This window comes from Microtus oregoni, unplaced genomic scaffold (assembly GCF_018167655.1).
Source record: "Microtus oregoni isolate MIOR12 unplaced genomic scaffold, Mior012 000019F_ref0000042, whole genome shotgun sequence".
In the NCBI taxonomy this organism is placed as follows: domain Eukaryota; kingdom Metazoa; phylum Chordata; class Mammalia; order Rodentia; family Cricetidae; genus Microtus; species Microtus oregoni.
In genome coordinates this window covers 37,940,256-37,961,606 of record NW_024543078.1, presented here as the reverse complement: position 1 = coordinate 37,961,606, position 21,351 = coordinate 37,940,256, and the positions used below count along the sequence as shown (strand labels likewise).

The window sequence follows — 21,351 nt, the reverse complement described above, 5'->3', positions numbered from 1 at the left end:
TTAGAAGTAAAATTACGCTAGGCATGAAAATGCATGCCTGTAATTCCAGCACTGAGGAGGCTGAGGCAGGAGGATCTTGTATTCAAGGCCACCCTAAGCAATAAAGTAAGACTGACCCTGCCTGAAAAAGTAAAAAAAATAAATAAATAAAATAAAAACAGGTATATTTCCTAAGACAGTAGAAAGTTTGAGGTGTTGTCTTCTTCCTCAGGGATAATTTTCATTGGGGTTTCTTTCTAGCCCTAATTGAAAAACTGTCTTGGTTTTCAGAATAGTCTTATACTATATCTATTTATTGCCCCATCAATGTCTACCTCAGGACCTGAGCAATCAGAAGAATGGGGGGGGGGGGGGCGGGGGGGTCCTGGTTCTGTGCAAACCTGGGCCAGCCGTGCAGTGACTCATCTGCCTCGCTGTCCTTCCCTGGCCAGATCAGATAAGGACAAGCAGATAAGTCTTGCAATGCTCCACTGACAAAAACAAGAAACTAACCTCAGAATGGCCAAGGCCTCTGTTCTCAGACTTTATATACAGTGTCCTTAGAACAACAAAGTTGGCCCTCTGCCGGTTTCTTTTTTAAATAAAGTTTTATTGGAACACAGCTACACACATTCATTTCTGTTTTTCCCTCTAGGAGTGTTACGAGAAGTCAGGACTTCCTTTAATATGTGGGACTTCATAAAATTAAACAGCTTCTGTCCAGCTAAAGTATAATCAACCCGGGCAAGAGGAAGCCCATAGACTGGCAGAGGATCTTTGTCAGTCAACATCTGACAGAGGTTTACTACCCAAAACAGATAAAGAAAATTGATCCTTCTGAGAGCCAAAGGCCATCTAACCATACCCTAGCCCCAGGCATGAGGAGCCCTCTTTTGAGTTGTTGGGCTAGGTTGTCTAATGCCCCCAGAACATTAGAGATTATTCAAATTGCCCTTGCCTGCCTCCCAAGTAAAAGATAAATTCCTATTGTTAAAGACATCATGTACTTCAGACACAGTGCCCAGAGGTCCCTGAGCTGAAACTGACCCCTCCCTGAGGACTAGCTTTCATGGCACCAGAAGGATCCATGCAAGCTTCCAAAGGAGGGGAACAGACAGTCCTGCCCAGCGATGACACCTGTGAACCGTAACAATGACCCATGTGGCATAATACCACTGGTACCTCAGGGCGCAGTCGTGGCACAAATACTTTAATGCTAACCAAGAGCTGTCTAATTGGACTTATATAGTTATATTTTATTTATGTTTTATTAAATAAAGCTTGCCTAAAGATCAGAGGGCAAAGCTAAGCCACTAGAAGTCAGGCAGTGGTGACACACACCTTTAATCCCAGGATTTGGGAGACAGAGGCAGGTGGATCCCTTTGAGTTCAAGGCCACCTTGGGCTACACAAAATCAATGCAGAAACAAATTCAGGTGGTGGTGGCTCACACCTTTAACCCCAGTACTGGGGAGTCATACACCTTTAATCCCGGCACTAGAGGAAATATAAAATGGGAGGAGAGAGAGGCTTAGTCCTCTCAGTCTGCGGTCACCCAGTCATGGAGAAGTGAGACTTCTCTTGCAACTTGACCGTTTGCTTTTCTTGTTTTCGAGGTGAATCCCATATCTGACTCTGGGTTTTTATTATTCGTGCTATAGACTCGGGAACTGCTCAACAGGAGGGAAAGTATGTCTAGTGCTGGAAGCCTCGCCACCTCTCCAGGGCTGGTGACGTCATGGACACTGCGGGAATACCTGCAGCTTTACTAAAGCAGCCAGTGCCTCAGCACAGTTCTCGATAGCTGTCCGCACACCCACAGGTGAGTACAGTCTTCACCATCATCAAGAAAAGTCCTCTTAGCCAGGAGGTTGTAGTGGCACACACTTTTATCCCAGCACTGGGGAGGCAGAGGTAGAGGGACCTTTGAGAGTTCAAGGCCAGCCTGGTCTACAGTGAGTTCCAGGACAGCCAGGGACCCTGTCTTGAGGAAGAAAGAAAGAAAGGAAGGAAGAAAGGAAGGAAGGAAAAGAAAAATCCTCTTTACAATAAATGGCGACCATTAATAAAACCACAACTAATCAAAATATAGAGCTATGGAGCCCAACTCCAAGGGATACATCTACAAAAAACTCCTGTACCTACGCTTGGATGGAAAAAGTTTAAGCTGTAGGACTGGGGGATTTGTCTTGCAATTGTTCTCCTAGGAATGTCAGAAGCTACACCCATGAAATCTCACCAGCATGACTGCCTAGAATGGACTGAACAAGGACAACACTAATAGACACACCAAAGTGGCTGTGAAAACCACCGGGTCTCTGCCCTGCACAAGTAACTATCAACAACTAGGGGTGTTGAGAGCAGGAGAAGTAGTTTTCCCCAGGTAGAGCATACCAACTGGTTACCCAGTACCAAATACTCAGCCCTGAAAACAGGCATGCAGGTAACATTATATAGACCAAGCAGGCTATTGTTGAGAATACGTGTGTGTTTGTAGGTGTGTGTGTGTGTGTGTGTATATACAAGTATACGTATGTATATACATATAAATACATACAAAAACTTGTAAAAACAATTAATGAAAAGAGAGGCCATAAATTTAAAAGAGAGCAAACAGGGAGTGTTTAGAGGCAAAAAAGGGAGGAGGAAGAAATGATGTGATTGTATTATGACCTCAAAAAGTAAATAATAAAAAAATAAAAAGGTTTTTTTTTTTTTCAGAGAAACTTACCGGCCACCACACCATACTTCGGCCTGCCAGGAAGAAGCCTCCAACCGTCCCGCGGTTAGTGGAGAACATTGCCTGAGGGAGAGAGGGTCAAACCTTTAACAGGAAAGTAGAAGAGCTGCAAGGACGTGCCCCTTCCCAGGGCCACATCCTTGTGTCCATTCCACTCCCTGAAGCACTTTTCACGCCTTATCTGCCCGCCCCCTTCCCGCCACAGCCTCAGTGCATTCACACGAAGGAGCTCATAGATGCTGGCTCCTGTTTGAAGGACAGGGAAACTGAAGCCTTAGAACTAGTTCTGCAGGTAGCCTACCAGGTCACCCCTCCTGGACCTGTTCCCTCGTTTTGTTCGTATGTTAAACAAGGGGAATGGGATGTTTTTGTATCTTTTTTACATGCACACCACAGAGTAATGGAATATCCTACCTTTAAATAGTACTAACGGGTATGTAAATTACATCTCAATAAAGCTGTTAAGAAAAAAATTTAAATGTCATAAGAACCTAAAGTGTTAACACTTAGTCTTACTTAAAAGACGAGATGTTCAAGCTCAGTTAAACTCTTTTCTCTCTGAATGTACGCGGGCGCTCGCTAGGGTCGTTAGTTTGCAATATATTGTGACTGAGTCGAGAGGGCAGGAAGAAGGTCCTGACGGCAAGAAATACTTCACACAGAGACAGTGCTTCCCCAAGTCTTGAAGGAAAGGTGGGGTTTTGTTCATCTGACGAGGGGGAGTAGGGAGGAGATGGGGAGACTTCAGGAGAGGCCACGTAGGGTTGAGGTAGAGCGGCTCACAGTGTGTGGGGAAGGCGTTGACAAACAATGCTGGCTGTTGAGCCTGGCTGAGACCAACGAATGTGGACAGGGTGAAAAGGGAGACAGAACCATGACTCTCAAATGTCAGGCCAAAAAGCACAGTCTTTTTTTCACAGAAATGGGGAGTCACTGAAGGTTTGGGAGCTGACTAGTAGCCTATATCTCCAAAACATGAGGAGCAGACTCACTCAGTTCCTTTGAAGTTGGCATCTCTCAGTCTGCAGTCATTCCCAGCTCAGCCTTTGGCTCAGTGCCACTGGCCTGGCTTCTAGGTCTCTTCCCCCCTCCCCCCACTTTCTCTGTCACTGCCTCCTTTCCAGACACAGTTAATGACTGATAGTGATCCAAAGGAATTAACCTCTGATGTCATTCCTGCAGCAAACGTGTCTGCAACAGGTGCACCCTTATAGGTGAACAGACTGCTCAGGGGAGGGGGGATGGTTGGAAATCTTTGGGAAGTATGACCTTTATGCATCCAGTCAATCAGCAAAGATGTATTGAGCACCTCTGTGTGTCAGGAAGTAGCAACAAGAGCACTCAAGTCTTTCCAGACTCTTGGCAGTGTCCTTCTTCCCACGGCCATACTCTGAAGACTCAGAGGTGCTCTTCCTGGGAATAGCAAAGTGGCAAACAGACCCAAGGAGCAGAGAAGGCAGCTGCCACTGAATTAGAAATAAATACTAAAAATGTAGGCTCTCGAAAATAACTGGGCACAATCACTCTGGAGCCAATTCTACAAGGAACAGAACATGTGCCAACAATGACAAGATCAGATATCGGCACCTAGAATTACAATCATCCCAAACCCGGATGCTACTCACCAGTGTCAAAACACAATCAATAGCAGCCAGGACCACTGCAGCCCAGAAACCCTACCCCACTACTCACAGATAACTCTCGACATCAATGATCTCGATTCCCCGTGAAAAGGACACAAGCTAACAGAATGGATGCAAAAACAGGATCTTTCTTTCTGCTACATCAAAGAAACTCACCTTAACATCAAGGATAGACATCATCTCAGAGTAAAAGGATGGAAAAAAATATTCCAACCAAATGGGCCAAGAAACAAGTTGGTGTAGCCATTTTAATACCTGACAAAATAGACTTTAAACCGAAACTAATCAAAAGAGATAGAGATCATCACTACATACTCATCAAAGGAAAAACCCACCAGGACATTACAATTCTTAACATCTTTGCACTAAAAACAAGGGTAGCCAAGTTCATAAAAGAAACACTGCTTCAGCTTAAATCACATATTGACCCTACGCACTGACAGTGGGAATGTCAATATCCTATTCTTGCCAATAGAAGGTCATCTGGACAAAAGCTAAATAGAGATGCTGGATCTAACTGACATCATAAACCAAATTAACCTAGCAGATATGTACACAACATTTTACCCAAACACAAAAGAACATACTTTCTTCTCAGCAGCTCAGAGAACTTTCTCCAAATTGACCACATACTTGGACACAAAGGAAGACACAAAAGATACAAGAAAATTGAAGTAGCTCCCTGCATCCTGTCTGACCAGCACGGATTACAGCAGGCTATCAACAACAACAGAGACAACAGAAAGTTTTCAAGCTCATGGAAACTGAAGAACTCACTAGTGAATGAAAAATGCGTGAAGACAGAAATTAGGAAAGAAATGAAAGACTTTCTAGAATTGAACAAAAATGAAAACACAACATGGCCAAACTTATGAGAAACAATGAAGACAGGTCCAAGAGGCAAGCTCATAGCACTAAGTAACTACATCAAAAAATTGGAGAAATCGCATATGAATAGCTTAACAGCACACCTGAAAACCCTAGAACAAACAGAAGAAATCACACCCAAAAGAATTAGAAGGCAAAAATAATCACTCAGGGTTGAAATCAATAAAACAGAAAAAATATAAAGAATCCAAAAAATCAAAAGTTGATTCTTTAAGAAAATCAATATAATTGATAAACTCAAAGCCAAACTAACTAAGAGGTGGAGAAAGAAAATCCAAATTCACAAAATTAGAGGCAAAAAGAGCAACATAACAATAGACATCAAGGAAATCCAGAGAATTATGAGGACATACTTTAAAAAAATGTACTCCGCCAAGTTGGAAAATCTAAAAGAAATGGATATTTTCTTGATATATACCATTTACAAGGTTAAATCAAGATCAGATAAAAAAAACATTAAGCATACCTATAGCCCCTAGTGAAATGGAAGCAGCCATTAAAATCTCCCACCAAATAAAAGCCGAGGGACAAATGGTATTAGTGCAGAAATTTACCAGATTTTCAAAGAAGAGTTGATGTCAGTACTCCTCAAATAATAATTCCACAAAACAGAAACAGAAGGAATATTGCCCAATTCATTTTATGAGGTCACAGTTTCCCTGATACCCAAACCACATAAAGACCAAACAAAGAAAGAGAATTAGAAACTAATTCCCTCATGAACATAGGGGCAAATATTCTCAATAAAATACTTGTAAACTGGGACGGTGCAGGCGGACGGCGCAGGCGGATGGCCTCTGCAGCCGGCGGGGACCTGCGGGAACCAGCGCGGCAGCAGACGACATAGGACATAGGTCCCAGGCGGCAGGGACCAGCGTGCAACACCTAGAGCAGATCGCCCCACTACAATTAAATCAAAGAGGTAGGCCTTTGGTTGGCAAGGTCCCTGGCAAAGGAGGAGCCGGGTCCTGTTCCTGAAGACCCTTCTGAGGAGTGAAAGGGATCTTGGCCCCCAGCAGGAGCCAGGAAACACAGCAAGGGCATTTTGTAAGAGGAACCCCTGGCCAGCAGGGAAACCTGCCCCAGTTTTAAAAGACCCATTAGATAGCATCGATAGGAGGAGATGGGCAGGCGCCAAGGCAAGAATTCACCCAATAATCTGAAAAACAACATGAAAACACCAGAACTCAATGATCTTACAACAGAAGGACTTCAATACCCTAACACAGAAGAAGTGTAAAAAATTGACTTTATGAAAGCAATAGAGTCCCTTAAACAACATGTGAAAAATGCCCTTATAGAAATGGATGAGAAGTATAAGCAAAAGTTTGAAGAAATGAGTAAATACGTACATGATACCCTGGGAAACCAAGAAAAACAATCAGACAGGTAATGGAAACAGTTCAAGAATTGAAAACTGAAATGGAAGCAAGGAAGAAAACACAAACTGAGGACCAGCTGGATATGGAAAATCTAGGTCAACAAGCAGAGCCTATGGAAACAAGCATAATCAATAGAATACAAGAAATAGAGGAAAGAATCTCAGATTCTGAGGACACCATAGAGAAAATAAACGCACTGATCAAAGAAAACAGCAAAGCCAACAAATTCTCATCACAAAACATTCAGGAAATATGGGACACAATAAAAAAAAACCAAACCTAAGAATAATAGGGATAGAAGAAGGAGAAGAGTCACAGCTCAAAGGCCCAGAAAATATTTTTAACAAAATTATGGAAGAAAACTTTCCCAACATAAAGAAAGATATTCCTTTGAATATTCAAGAAGCATACAGAGCACCAAACAGACTGGATCAAACAAAAACATCCCCTCGCCATATAATAATCAAAACACAAAATATACAGGTTAAAGAAAGAATATTAAGAGCTGCAAAGGAAAAAGGCAAGTAACTTATAAAGGTAAACCTATCAGACTTACACCTGACTTCTCTATGGAAACCATGAAAGCCAGAAGGTCCTGGATAGAGGTACTGCAGAAACTAAGAGACCATGGATGCAAACCCAAACTACTATACCCAGCCAAGCTATTATTCACTATCAATGGAGAAAACAAGACATTCCAGGATAAGAACAAATTTAAACAATATGTAGCCACAAATCCAGCCCTACAGAAAGCAATAGAAGGAAAATCGCAACCCAAGGAATCCAACATTGCCAACACTGCCTACAATAACTGAGGCATCTAGTGACCCTTCACCAGCACAACTCAAAGAAGGGAGACACACAAACTCTACTACCAAAAACAATAAGAATAACCGGAGTAAACAACCACTGGTCATTAATATCACTTAATATTAATGGTATCAATTCACCTATAAAAAGGCACAGGCTAAGAGATTGGATATGAAAACAGGATCCAACATTCTGCTGTTTGCAAGAAACACATCTCAACCACAAAGACAGGCATCTACTCAGAGTAAAGGGTTGGGAAAAGGTCTTTCAAGCAAATGGTCCTAAGAAAAAAGCAGGTGTGGCCATACTAATTTCTAACAAAACTGACTTCAAACTAAAATTAATCAGAAGAGATCGAGATGGACACTTTATACTCATAACAGGAACAATTCATCAGGAGGACGTCTCAATCCTGAATATCTACACCCCTAATATAAAAGCACCCACTTATGTAAAAGAAATATTACTAAAACTCAAGGCAGACATCAAACCACAAACACTAGTAGTAGGAGACTTCAACACACCTCTCTCAGCAATGGACAGGTCAATCAGACAGAAACCTAATAGAGAATTAAGAGAACTATTGGAGGTAATGAAGCAAATGGACTTAACAGACATCTATAGATCACTCCACCCAAATAGGAAAGAATATACCTTCTTCTCTACAGCTCATGGAACCTTCTCGAAAATTGACCACATACTCAGAAACAAAGAAAACCTCCACAGAAACAAAAAAATATCAGTGTCCACCTGTGTCTTATCAGATCACCACGGATTAAAGTTAGAAGGCAACAACAATGCTACCCCCAGAAAGCCGACAAACTCATGGAAACTGAACAGTCAACTACTGAACCACACCTGGGTCAAGGAAGAAATCAAGAAAGAAATTAAAGTCTTCCTTGAATTTAATGAAAATAAAGAGACAACATACTCAAACCTATGGGACACTATGAAAGCAGTGCTAAGAGGAAAGTTCATAGCACTAAGTGCCCACTTAAAGAAAACAGAGAAAGCATACATCGGGGACTTAACAGCACACCTGAAAGCTTTAGAAAAAAAAATAAGCAGACGCGCCCAGGAGGAGTAGAAGACTGGAAATAATCAAACTGAGGGCAGAAATCAACAAAATAGAAACAGAGAAAACAGTCCAAAGACTCAATGAAACAAAAAGTTGGTTCTTGGAGAAAATCAACAAGATCGACAAACCCCTATCCAAACTAATTAAACGACAGAGAGAGAACATGCAAATAAATAAGATCAGAAATGAAAAGAGGGACATAACCACAGACACAGAGGAAATTCAGAGAATCATTAGATCTTACTACAAAAGCCTGTATGCCACAAAACTGGAAAATGCAAAAGAAATGGACATTTTTTTAGATAAGTACCATATACCAAAGCTAAACCAAGACCAGGTGAATGATCTAAATATACCTGTTAGTCGCGAAGAACTAGAAACTGTTATCAAAAATCTCCCTTCAAAAAAAAGCCCAGGACCAGATGGTTTCAATGCAGAATTCTACCAGAACTTCCAAGAAAAGCTAATACCTATACTCCTTAATGTATTTCACAATATAGAAACAGAAGAGTCATTGCCAAATTCCTTTTATGAAGCTACAGTCACCCTGATACCAAAACCACACGAAGACCCAACCAAGAATGAGAATTACAGGCCTATCTCACTCATGAATATTGACGTAAAAATTCTCAATAAAATACTGGCAAACCGAATCCAAGAACACATTAGAAAAATTATCCATTATGATCAAGTAGGCTTCATCCCAGAGATGCAGGGCTGGTTCAACATACACAAATCTATCAATGTAATCCACCATATAAATAAACTGAAAGAAAAAAACCATATGATCATTTCATTAGATGCTGAAAAAGCATTCGACAAAATTCAGCACCCCTTTATGATAAAGGTCTTGGAGAGATTAGGGATACAAGGGTCATACCTAAAAATAATAAAAGCTATTTACAGCAAGCCGACAGCTAACATTAAATTAAACAGAGAAAAACTCAAAGCCATCCCACTAAAATCGGGAACACGACAAGGATGTCCACTCTCTCCATACCTCTTCAATATAGTGCTTGAAGTCCTAGCAATAGCAATAAGACAACATAAGGGGATCAAGGGGATTCGTATTGGAAAAGAAGAAGTTAAGCTCTCGTTATTTGCAGATGATATGATAGTATACATAAGCGACCCCAGAAACTCTACCAAAGAACTGCTACAGCTGATAAACACCTTTAGTAATGTGGCAGGATACAAGATCAACTCCAAAAAATCAGTGGCCTTCCTATACACTAAGGATAAGGAAATCAGAGAAGCATCACCTTTCACAATAGCCACAAATAGCATAAAATATCTTGGGGTAACTCTGACCAAGGAAGTGAAAGATCTATTTGACAAGAACTTTAACTCTTTGAAAAAAGAAATTGAAGAGGACACCAGAAAATGGAAGGATCTCCCCCGCTCTTGGATTGGGAGGATCAATACAGTAAAAATGGCAATTCTACCAAAAGCAATCTATAGATTCAATGCAATCCCCATCAAAATCCCATCAAAATTCTTCACAGATCTGGAGAAGACAATAATCAACTTTATATGGAAAAATAAAAAACCTAGGATAGCCAAAACAATCTTATACAATAAAGGATCGTCTGGAGGCATTACCATCCCTGACTTCAAAGTCTACTACAGAACTACAGTATTGAAAACAGCTTGGTATTGGCATGAAAAGGAAGTCGACCAATGGAATAGAATAAAGGACCCTGACATTAACCCACAAACCTATGAACACCTGATTTTCGATAAAGGAGCTAAAAGTATACAATGGAAAAAAGAGAGCATCTTCAACAAATTATGCTGGCAAAACTGGATGTCAACCTGTAGAAGAATGAAAATAGATCCATATCTATCACCATGCACAAAACTCAAGTCCAAATGGATTAAAGACCTCAATATCAGTCCGAACACACTGAACCTGATAGAAAAGAAAGTGGGAAGTACTCTACAACACATGGGCACAGGAGACCACTTCCTACGTATAACCCCTGCAGCACAGACATTAATGGCCTCATTGAATAAATGGGACCTCCTGAGACTGAGAAGCTTCTGTAAAGCAAAGGACACTGTCGCTAAGACACAAAGGCAACCCACTGACTGGGAGAAGATCTTCACCAACCCCGCAACTGACAAAGGTCTGATCTCCAAAATATATAAAGAACTCAAGAAACTAGACCATAAAAGGCTAATCAATCCAATTATAAAATGGGGCACTGAGCTGAACAGAGAATTCTTAACAGAAGAAGTTCAAATGGCCAAAAGACACTTAAGGTCATGTTCAACTTCCTTAGCAATCAGGGAAATGCAAATCAAGACGACTTTAAGATACCATCTTACACCTGTCAGAATGGCTAAAATCAAAAACACCAATGATAGCCTTTGCTGGACAGGTTGTGGAGAAAGGGGTACACTCATCCATTGCTGGTGGGAATGCAAACTTGTGCAACCACTTTGGAAAGCAGTGTGGCGGTTTCTCAGGAAATTTGGGATCAACTTACCCCTGGACTCAGCAATACCACTCTTGGAAATATACTCAAGAGAGGCCTTATCATACAACAAAAGTATATGCTCTACTATGTTCATAGCAGCATTGTTTGTAATAGCCAGAACCTGGAAACAACCTAGATGCCCTTCAATGGAAGAATGGATGAAGAAAGTATGGAATATATACATATTAGAGTACTACTCAGCAGTAAAAAACAAGGACTTCTTGAACTTTGCATGCAAATGGATGGAAATAGAAAACACTATCCTGAGTGAGATAAGCCAGACCCAAAAAGAGGAACATGGGATGTACTCACTCATTTTTGGTTTCTAGCCATAAACAAAGGACATTGAGCCTATAATTAGTGATCCTAGAGAAGCTAAATAAGAAGGTGAACCCAGCCGGGCGATGGTGGCGCACGCCTTTAATCCCAGTACTCGGGAGGCAGAGGCAGGCGGATCTCTGTGAGTTCGAGACCAACCTGGTCTACAGAGCTAGTTCCAGGACAGGCTCCAAAGCCACAGAGAAACCCTGTCTTAAAAAAACCAACAAAAAAAAAAAAAGAAGGTGAACCCAAAGAAAAACATATAGGCATCCTCCTGGATATTAACCTTCATCGTGCAATGAAAGGAGACAGAGACAGAGACCCACATTGGAGCACCAGACAGAAATCTCAAGGTCCAAATCAGGAGCAGAAGGAGAGAGAGCATGAGCAAGGAACTCAGGACCGCGAGGGGTGCACCCACATACTGAGACAATGGGGATGTTCTATCGGGAACTCACCAAGGCCAGCTGGCCTGGATCTGAAAAATCATGGGATAAAACCGGACTCGCTGAACATAGTGGACAATGAGGACTACTGAGAACTTAAGAACAATGGCAATGGGTTTTTGATCCTACTGCACGTACTGGCTTTGTGGGAGCCTAGGCAGTTTGGATGCTCACCTTACTAGACCTGGATGGAGGTGGGCTGTCCTTGGACTTCCCATAGGGCAGGGAACCCTGATTGCTCTTTGGGCTGATGAGGGAGGGGGACTTGATTGGGGGAGGGGGAGGGAAATGGGAAGCGGTGGCAGGGAAGAGACAGAAATCTTCAATAAATAAATAAATTTAAAAAATTTTAAAAAAATAAAAGAAAAAAGAAAAAAAATACTTGTAAACTAGATCCAGGAATACATCAAAAAGATCATCTACCATGATCAAATAGACTTTATCCCAGAGATGCAGGGATGCTTCAACATATGTAAGTCTACAAATGTAACCCACAATATAAAGAGACTGAAAGACAAAAGTGACATGATCATTTCATTAGATATATAAAAGAACTTTGACAAAATCCACACCTCTTCATGATCAACGTGCTAAAGAGATTAAGGATACAAGGGACACACTGCTACATAAATGAAGGCAGTTTACAGCAAGTTCATAGCCAGCATCAACTCAAATGGAGAGAAACTCAAAGCAATTTCACTAAAGTCGGGAACAAGACAAGGTTGTACACTCTTTCCACAAATATTTAACATTAAATATTTAATATTAAACTAGAGGTCTTAGTTTGGAAAACTAAAGGAGAGCAAGGGATCTTAACTTGTGGATGAGGTGATAATATATATAAATTACTCTAAAAATTCCACCAGGAAACTCCGACAGCTGAAAAACACCTTCAGCAAAGTAGCAGAATACAAAATTAACATACAAAAGTCAGTAGCCCTCCTATATATGAATGACAAAAGAACTGAGAAAGAAATCAAGGAAATAACACCTTTCACAATAGCCTCAAATAATATAACATACCACAGAGTAACTCTAACCAAGCAAGTGAAAGACTTTTATGATAAAAATTTTAAGACATTGAAGAGAGAAATTAAAGATGATAACAAAAGATGTAAAGATCTCTCATTCTGGCAAATCATTAGGAATAGAACAGGGAAAATGGCCATCAAACTAAAAACAAACTACAGATTCAATGCAATTCCCATTAAAATTCCAACAAAATTTTTCACAGAATGCTGTGGGACAATGGTCTGTACCCTGTCCCTTGTATTTTAAATAAATGCTGATTGGCCAGTAGCCAGGCAGGAAGTGTAGGTGGGGCAACCAGACAGGAAGTAGACGCAGGGCAATGAGAATTCTGGGGAGAGGAAAATTGCAGTATGCAGTCCTCACCCAGACAAAGAGGAAACCAGACATAGAGCAAGCAAAATGTGACTGCCTTGCCAAAAAAGGTACCAAGCCACGTGGCTAACACAGACAAGATTTATGGGCTAATATAAGTTATAAGAGTTAAAAGAAGCCTGAGCTACTAGGTCAACCAGTTTATGATTAATGTAGGCTTCTATGTATTTCTCTGGACTTAACTGCAGGGACCAGGTGGGACAAAACTCTGTCAAAAGCAGAACTTGAAAGAAGAATTTTCAGCTTCATGTGGAAACACAAAAACTCAGAATAATTAAAGCAACTCTTAATGATTTTTATTAAGGGTTACTGGAGAACTCTCACCATCCCTCATCTAAAATTGCACCACAGATCAATAGTAGTAAAAACCACACTATGGACACTTGGCTTTTAATAAAGAAGCCAGAAAATCATACTGGAAAAATGCAGCATCTTCAATAGATGGTGCTGTTCAGAGTGGACAGCTGCACGCAGGAGATGCAGAGAGAGCCGTCCTATCATCTTGTACAAAACTCTACTCCAGACCTCAACACGAGGTCAGATGCACTGAATCAGGTAGAAGAGAAAGTGAAGGACAGTCACTGGTAAAGTGACAACTTTCTGAACAGAACACTGATAGCACAGGCACTAAGAGAAACAATTAATAAATGGGACCTCAGGAAACACAAAAACTTCTGTATGGCAAAGGACTAACGTCTCTCTGAAGAAGAGACAGGCTATGGAATGGGAAAAGAATTTTAGCAAGTACACATCCTTTATAGAGCTAATATTCAAAATATATAAAGAACTAAAAACACTAAGAATCAAGAAAACAAAACAAAATGAAAATCATTAAAAATGTTGTGCAGATCTAAATGGAGAATTCTCAGAGGAGGAAACTCAAATGGCCGGGAAGCACTTAAAGAAATGTTCAACATCGCTAGTCATCAGGGAAATGCAAATCAAAACTACTTGAAGATTTCATCTTACACAAATCAGAATGTCCAAGACCAATAAAGCAAGTGACAGCTCATACTAATGATGATTTGGAGCAAGGGGAACACTCATCCATTACTGGTGAAAGTGCAAGCTTGGACAGTCACTATGGAAATCAAGGTTGCTGTTCATTACAAAGGTAGGAATTGATCTATCTCAAGATCCAACAACACCACTCTTGGACACGAATACACAGGATGAGTCATCTACCACAGAGACAATTACTCAACCATGTTCATTGGTGCTCTATTATAACAGCTGGAAACTGGAAACAACCCAGATATCCACCGACAGATGAATGAAAGAGAAGTTTAACCAGGGGAATATTACTCAACCATTATAAAAAATGAAATCATGAAATTCTCAGGTAAATGGACAAACTAGAAGAAAATCATCCTGAGTGAAGTAACCCAGACCTAGAAAGACAAATATGTATTTGTTCATATGGGGATGGTAGCTGTTAAATTGTTGAACAAGCAGCTAGAGTTTGTTTAACTGCAGAAGTGAGGTTGAGAGGAAGGGACTAAGGGTGAGGGAGGTGTCTCTCTAGAAGGGGAATAGAAGAGATAATGATGGATGGAGGCTGGAAAGGGGAAGTGGACTGAGGGGATCAAACAGGAAACTGGAGGGAAGAAGGGGCAATGGAGGGAATACAGGGAGAGACAGCTAAAGCTAAGGGCCATTGGAGGGGTCATATGGAAACCTAATGCAATAGAAGCTTCCTGAATTACATACATAGATGAAGGTTCTAAATGAAATCACCAAATAACAGGGTGACCCAACTCTTTATTCCTCATCACCAAATAAAGTTTCCAGTACCAGGAATGGGTTATATCGAATTGCGTTCTTGGCCAAAGAGGTCCCATGTGAATCCCTAAACCCAGGCCATTGCCAAGGCTACCAGAGGTTCTCCACCAAAGTAAGGCCCTGTTGTTGGAGAAAATACCTACACAACTCACTGAACACAGAGAAGCTAAGCTGTGCCTACCTACAGTTTCACCCCTGCAGACTAGTGCTCACAGAACGTGAAGGTGCTCTGCACACCTCCAAAGTAGAAAGGTAAACCCCAGCCCATCTATAAACCTTCAGTAGACAGTGGTGCACTAGGGACACAAAACTGTGGCTAACAAATTAACCAGCCAATATGTGATTGGATTTAAGGTCTATCCATGAGATGGAACACATGCCCAGCACTGTGTAAGCAGCCAAGAACCTGAGACCAGATTGGCTGAACACTACTGTTCTGCTAAAGGAGCACAGCAATCGATGACTCCTAACGACACTCTGCTCTGCTCACAGGTGTCTTTCTCAGCCGTCATCAGAGAAGCTTCCTCCTGCAGCAGCTGGGAACAAATACAGAGACCCATGCCGGACAATAAGCAGAGAGTGAGAGACCTTGGAACACTCAGCCCTAGAAGGTAGGTCTCCATCAGATCATTCCCTGCAGGTCTCAGGAAACTCCATGTAAGAGGAGGTAGAAAGTGTGTAAGAACCAGAAGGGATGAAAGCCACAAGGACTCGAGGCCTTCTTGTCAGGGGCCGTGAGAAGCAAGTGGCAACTAGTGTAGATGTCAACCCACTAGAGGCATGGTTATCTGATGGAGGATTAATCCTGTCCAGACAGGGTCTGCAGGACCATTGACTGTGGGAGCTGTCGCTCACATTTGCTGAAGCAGCTTGGTGTCTCCCCTATACCTGCATTGTAGTGTGTAATCTCATGGGATGTGTATAAGTAATCTCATTATTGCATCTTAATCTTATGAGACTTGTCTGTGGGTGGTTAGGAGGATGATCTTTCATTTAGCTATATAGTTTTCATATATAGAATATATACTGGAACAAGCTTCATAACAGGATCTATCTGTCCCACAAGAACAAAGACACTGGAAACCCTGCCTTGTTCTTTGGCTGATTGGGTGACTTACCCGACTCTGTGAGACCATTGAGAGAATTAAATCACACAGTCAAAAACCTTGACTCCCACAGCTAAATCTCCGCTTCCTTCCCTGAGATACATTAGAAGCCAGCTCCCTGTAGCTATCTTCCATTTGGCAGGGAATGCAGTCAGGAAAGGAGTCTTTCATAAGGGCAACATTTGGGACCTTCAGACATAAAGCGATGTGCAAGCTCATTTGAGATCAAGTGCCCTAATTCTCCCATAGCTGACTTGAGAAAGAGCTAGCCCAGCTGACACTCAGCGCTAACCCTAAAGAAAACCATCCACTCGCTGCACCTACCCATTTCCCCTTTGCATTTTGCATCACTAACCCCTAGTTTATCCTAGAAATGTGTTATTTTGTATGAACACCCTTCACAATTCAGAGCCTATTAAATCAATCTTTCTGCCTCCTACTGCTGCTCCGGTGGGTGTCTTCCTAGCCACGCCTCCCTGTTCAGGGAGATCTTGATCATGCATCTTTTCTATAAAATATCACACAGGTCCACCCCATTATGACACGATGCTGAATGGACCAATGTTGATACAGCATATGTACATCAGAGGATGGAGAATATCCAACCAAAATTCAAGAGACCTCTATCTCAATGAAATTTCCAGCAGTCCAGGGGTACGGGCCATGTAGAGATAATCCTTTTCTAAGGTGAAAGATTAAGTTATTGTTCCTGGCCCCATCCATAACCGAGAAAGAAGCCCAATGCTTAGTAGGCCTATTTAGGTTCTGTTGACAGCACATTCCTCACTTGGGTGTGTTGCTCTGGTCCATCTACTCAAGCTTTGAAAATCGCAAGCTTTGAGTGGAGCCTGGAACAAGGAGATGGCTCAACAGGTGCAGGCTGCTGTGCAGGCTGCTGTACCACTTGGACCGTATGGTCCAGCAGACCCAATTGTACTTGAGGGGTCAATGGCAGATAGGGATGCTGTTTGGTAAGCCCCCATGTGAGAATCACAGAAGAGCCCCTGGAATTTTGAAGAAAGGCATCATGATTATCTGCAGACAACTATTCTCCCTTTGAGAGACAGCTCTCGGTCTGCTCTCGGCCCTTAATGGAAACTGAATGCTTGACAGTTGTCCACCAAATCACTTATGAGCTGGGTGTTATCTGCCCCATCAAGCCATGAAGTAGATTATGCTTGGCAACAGAGACAGAGGCAGTGAGTCTCTGTGAGTCTGCGGCCAGCCTGACCTACAGAGTGAGTTCTGAGACAGCCAGGGCTGTGTAGAGAACACACATGCACACACAAGCACAAGAAAGAAAGAAGGAAAGAAAGGAAGGAAGGGGGGACGGAGGAAAAAAGAAAGGAAGGGAGAAAGGTAGGGAGGCAGGGAGGGAGGGAAGGAAAGAAGGAAGGAAGGAACGAAGGAAGGAACGAAAGAAAGAAACTAGTGTATTGGGTCCTCGGAGTGAAGATCCAGGTGTGACTTTCCAACCCAAGCAGTCAATGATGCTAATAACTCAAAAGCCATGCCAACTATTGATCAATGATCCTATTGATTCAAACAGCAAGGGTCTTAATGACAAGCAATCTGATTAGGCCGAAATAAAATGGGTTTGAGGGCTGAGGAGAAGACTCAGAGGTCAAGAGCACTGATTTCTTCCAGAGGACAAGGTTCAATTCCCAGCACGCACATGGCAGCTCACAATTATCTATAACTTCAATTCCAGGTGACCTGACACCCTCTTATGAACTCATAAAACACTGTACACATGTGATTCATGGGCATGCATGCAAGCAGTATACCTATATACATAAAATCATAAATTAATAATAATAAAATTTTAAAAAGAGAAGAACATGGGTCTGATGGTGGGTGCTTCAGATTTTATGAGTTCTCTGCCATGTGTTATTTTATCCTGCCTTATCCCATTATGCTTATAATCCTCTAAAAGTGTAGCATTTATCCTTGTTCATGAGCCATACAAAAGTGGGCTGTGGGCCAAGATTGGGTCATTTACTGTAGTTTTTAACAGCTCTGGTTTGGGTTGGTAGCATATCCCAGCAAGAATAAGGTCAGTGTTTCAATTTAAACGGATATAAAGTCCCCTAAAGAAACAACGAGAAATAGTGAAGAAAAGGGAAATAAATAGCAAACAGGAAATAAGACAAGGCCCAAAGATAATCAGTGAAGAACAACGTTGAAAGAATACAGAGCCCACATAGGCAATGTTGGCATGGATGGGGATGGAGATGAAGGAACAGTAGCTGCGGGTGATTTTCTAAGCCGAGTCGCACAGTGGGCTGGACTGCGTCTGTGCAGCCCAGAAACCATTCAGAGACCAGAATGCCCATCCCTAATTCAAGCCTTAACACCTCAGTAGGATAAAGAGGAGTGTTAACTGGAAGACATCCATCGTGTCAAATGAGCAAGGTCCAGAAGCACTGGCTAATAGGAGAAGATTAAATATAGACAAATACTAACAGCTCATTAAGTAGCATTTTAACAGGACAAGTGACCCTGGTTCACAGATATTTCAAAAGTGCAAACACCATAAAAATTGTAAACACTCGCAGGACTGGGGTGGGGGTGGGGGGCTAAAATGAGTCTGGCTCAGAGCAGCGAGATGATCAGTGCCTGGAAAGGGGTCGGTGTAACTAACAAATGGTGGACTCGCATCTTGGCTCCGGCATCTACCAGTCTGAACTGGAAGGGAGAGGCAGAAAGCAAGCACCATGCTTGAGGGCCTGGTGTCAAGGCAAGGATCAAGACACCTGAGTTCCCGGAACAGTCTCAGGGATTGCAAAACCTTAGGCAATCCACAATCGCCTGTAACTTCAAGTTTCTCTTTTGTGAAATTATAACTGGCTTTGCTGTTCTCCCTGTTCCGTGACTTTTGTGTGAAGTTCATTACCCCACTTATCATTTGTGCCCATTTTACTTGAAAAGACAAATATTATCCAGGGCATGGATCACACACCCTGCAAGGTTATTGGCCCTAAGGTCAATAATAAGAAAAGCGTCCTAGAATCATAAAGACCTCTCAGATTCACATCACAGTATTTGGGAGAGGGGATCCTGAGAAAGAACATGCCCATTTTATACTAGGATAAACTGAGGCTGGCAGGGGGAGTTCGTTCTTCATCATCTAGTTCAGCTGTATGAGAACAAGTACTAAAGGTGAGTATTCTAGACACCTGCTTCTGGTAGAAAGACTGGTGTAGTGATGAAGAGTCAGCCACGCTGACCCAAGAGTGACACCCAGAAGTTCTTCTGTTATATGTGGTTTCTACAATTCCAAAACAAAAGAGCCCATGCTCCCTTCCATCCTCCCCTGATACAGCTATGTCTATAAAAAGGCTAATGCCCAAAATCCTTTCGTAACTCAAGAGCCCAACAGGACACCTGCTGTCACAGTGGCCGCCACAGCAAATTCAACTTTTAGAGGTAGCTGAAAAGCTCGCATGCTCTGTTTAGCTGTTAGGTGTGCCAGCATCATAAACGAACTTTCCAAGTTCCAGGCTTTGAAGAACAAGTTTCTCTGGTTTGGTGTGTCCCCTGTGTCCCAAGAGGAGACACATGTATTTCCGTCTCCCCAGGACCAGGCCACTCTGCTCACCGATTCCTTCCTCATGGCTAACCCCAGAGGTCCTCTAGAATCCCACCATACATCGCTAACCCTTCCCCAGGAGGGGGCACTGCTCAGCCATAGGCTGCCTCATGCACCTGCTACGCAGAGGCTGCACCCTCTGGCTCTAAATTGTTTCTTTCCCATTGGAAACTGGATTCGTTGGAAGTAGGACAGTACCCACCTACCCTGGGCCCCTCCCTGCAGCTCCTAGTTATCCCTTTCCTGTCCCTTACAATCTATCCTAGTCCCTGTGATCCTCCGACTTCCCTCTCAGCTGGGGATCTTCCCCGGGCCTTCCTGACAGGGTCCCTTGGCACCCTCTACGGTCCTACACACAAGCTTCCTGAGCTCTGAACTCCTCCCCAGCATTCCGGGACATTCCCACTCCCTTCTCTAGACCTATAAGCCCATCTTGGTCTTTCGTGGTTCAGTGAAACCATGGCATCTCTGTGCACCCGCTCATGCCACACAGTAGCCCTGGCCCCTTCAGTCTGTCCCAGGACCCGCACATACCCACAGCCCGACAGCCATGACCACCACGAAGTAGATGACAATGACTGAGATGTCAGCCGCATTGCGAATGCGCTCATAGGACGGTATGGGTGAATCTGAGGCGGTGACCGCGGGGCTCAAGGTGCTAATGTCCATGGCGGTGGTGAGGAGTCCCTCTGGCTCACTGGCTCCCCGGGGCCGCTCACTCCTTATAATGCCTTTGAGTTAATGATCAGCCCCGAGGGAGGGGACCCGCGAAAGAGGGGCTCGCGGCAGTAATGCTGGGCCCCTGTCGCTGCTGCACGCTGCACCGCACCGTCGTGAAGCAGCTCTCGGAGTGCCCAGTTGAAAGAGGACCCAGCAAAGCGGCAGGAGAAACTACGCGGCGGGCGACCGTCCGCAGGTAAAGGCTGTTCTGTGAGCAGGGAGGGGCCTGCTGGGGGTGGTGCCCTCCTGGCACAAAAGTCCTCTGTACTCCCGCAGTGGGCACCCAGCGCAGTTGCCACACCTGGACTGGCACATCCTTCGTGGAGCAGAAAAGGAAGAGCTGCACAGAGGGCCCGGAACACCAGGAGCCAGCGGCGCACACTCTGTGACTCATCTGTGGCAGGTGCCTTTGAAAGAGACCCGGAGTTTCTGTGAGCATGGCTTCTCCGTGTGAAAAATGAGTGCAGGACATTTCAGAGAACTCAGCCAAGTTTTGGTTTCCTGGAGAATATTCTCAGGAGGATGAGATTGCTGGGGCAAACTCAATACAAATCTCTTGGCCACCAGCAGCAAACTCACCCGTTCCTGACTTCACAGCCTGCGTTCCCCCGGAGCTGTGCAGTCTCCAATGGAAGGAGAAGAAGGAAAAAAAAAGAGGGGTCTCACCAGAGACATTTCCTTGTCCTGTGTCTTCACCTAAATGATTCAACCCACCACAGATGGAAATACTTTTGTGCTGAATTTGTACAGGCTGTTTCCCTTGTGGTTCCCTAGACAATATTGTATAACAGCTTTACATAGCTTGCACATGGTAGTCAGTGCTACACATAATCCAGAGATGATTTAAAGCACGAGAGGACATACATGGGTTGTGTTCATAATTATATAATTGTGCCTTTGTATGTAAGAGACTTGAATTTCAATATTGATGGAATCCTGGAACCAAGCCCCCTCAGACAACAAGGGACAATTTGCAA

At 42.9% G+C, this 21,351-nt stretch overlaps 1 protein-coding gene across 1 annotated transcript in view; it reads right to left on the bottom strand.

Moving 5' to 3' along the window:
* LOC121459760 (sodium/glucose cotransporter 1-like) overlaps positions 1–20,537 on the bottom strand; it is a 67,209-nt gene extending 46,672 nt beyond the window's left edge. The window contains exons 1-2 of the mRNA XM_041669757.1: positions 20,189–20,537; positions 2,711–2,782 (exon numbers count right to left, since the gene is read on the bottom strand). Coding sequence (XP_041525691.1) covers positions 2,711–2,782; positions 20,189–20,323 — 207 coding nt within the window. The 5' untranslated portion in view covers positions 20,324–20,537. The remainder of the gene's footprint in view (positions 1–2,710; positions 2,783–20,188) is intronic.
* Positions 20,538–21,351: the final 814 nt, after the last annotated feature.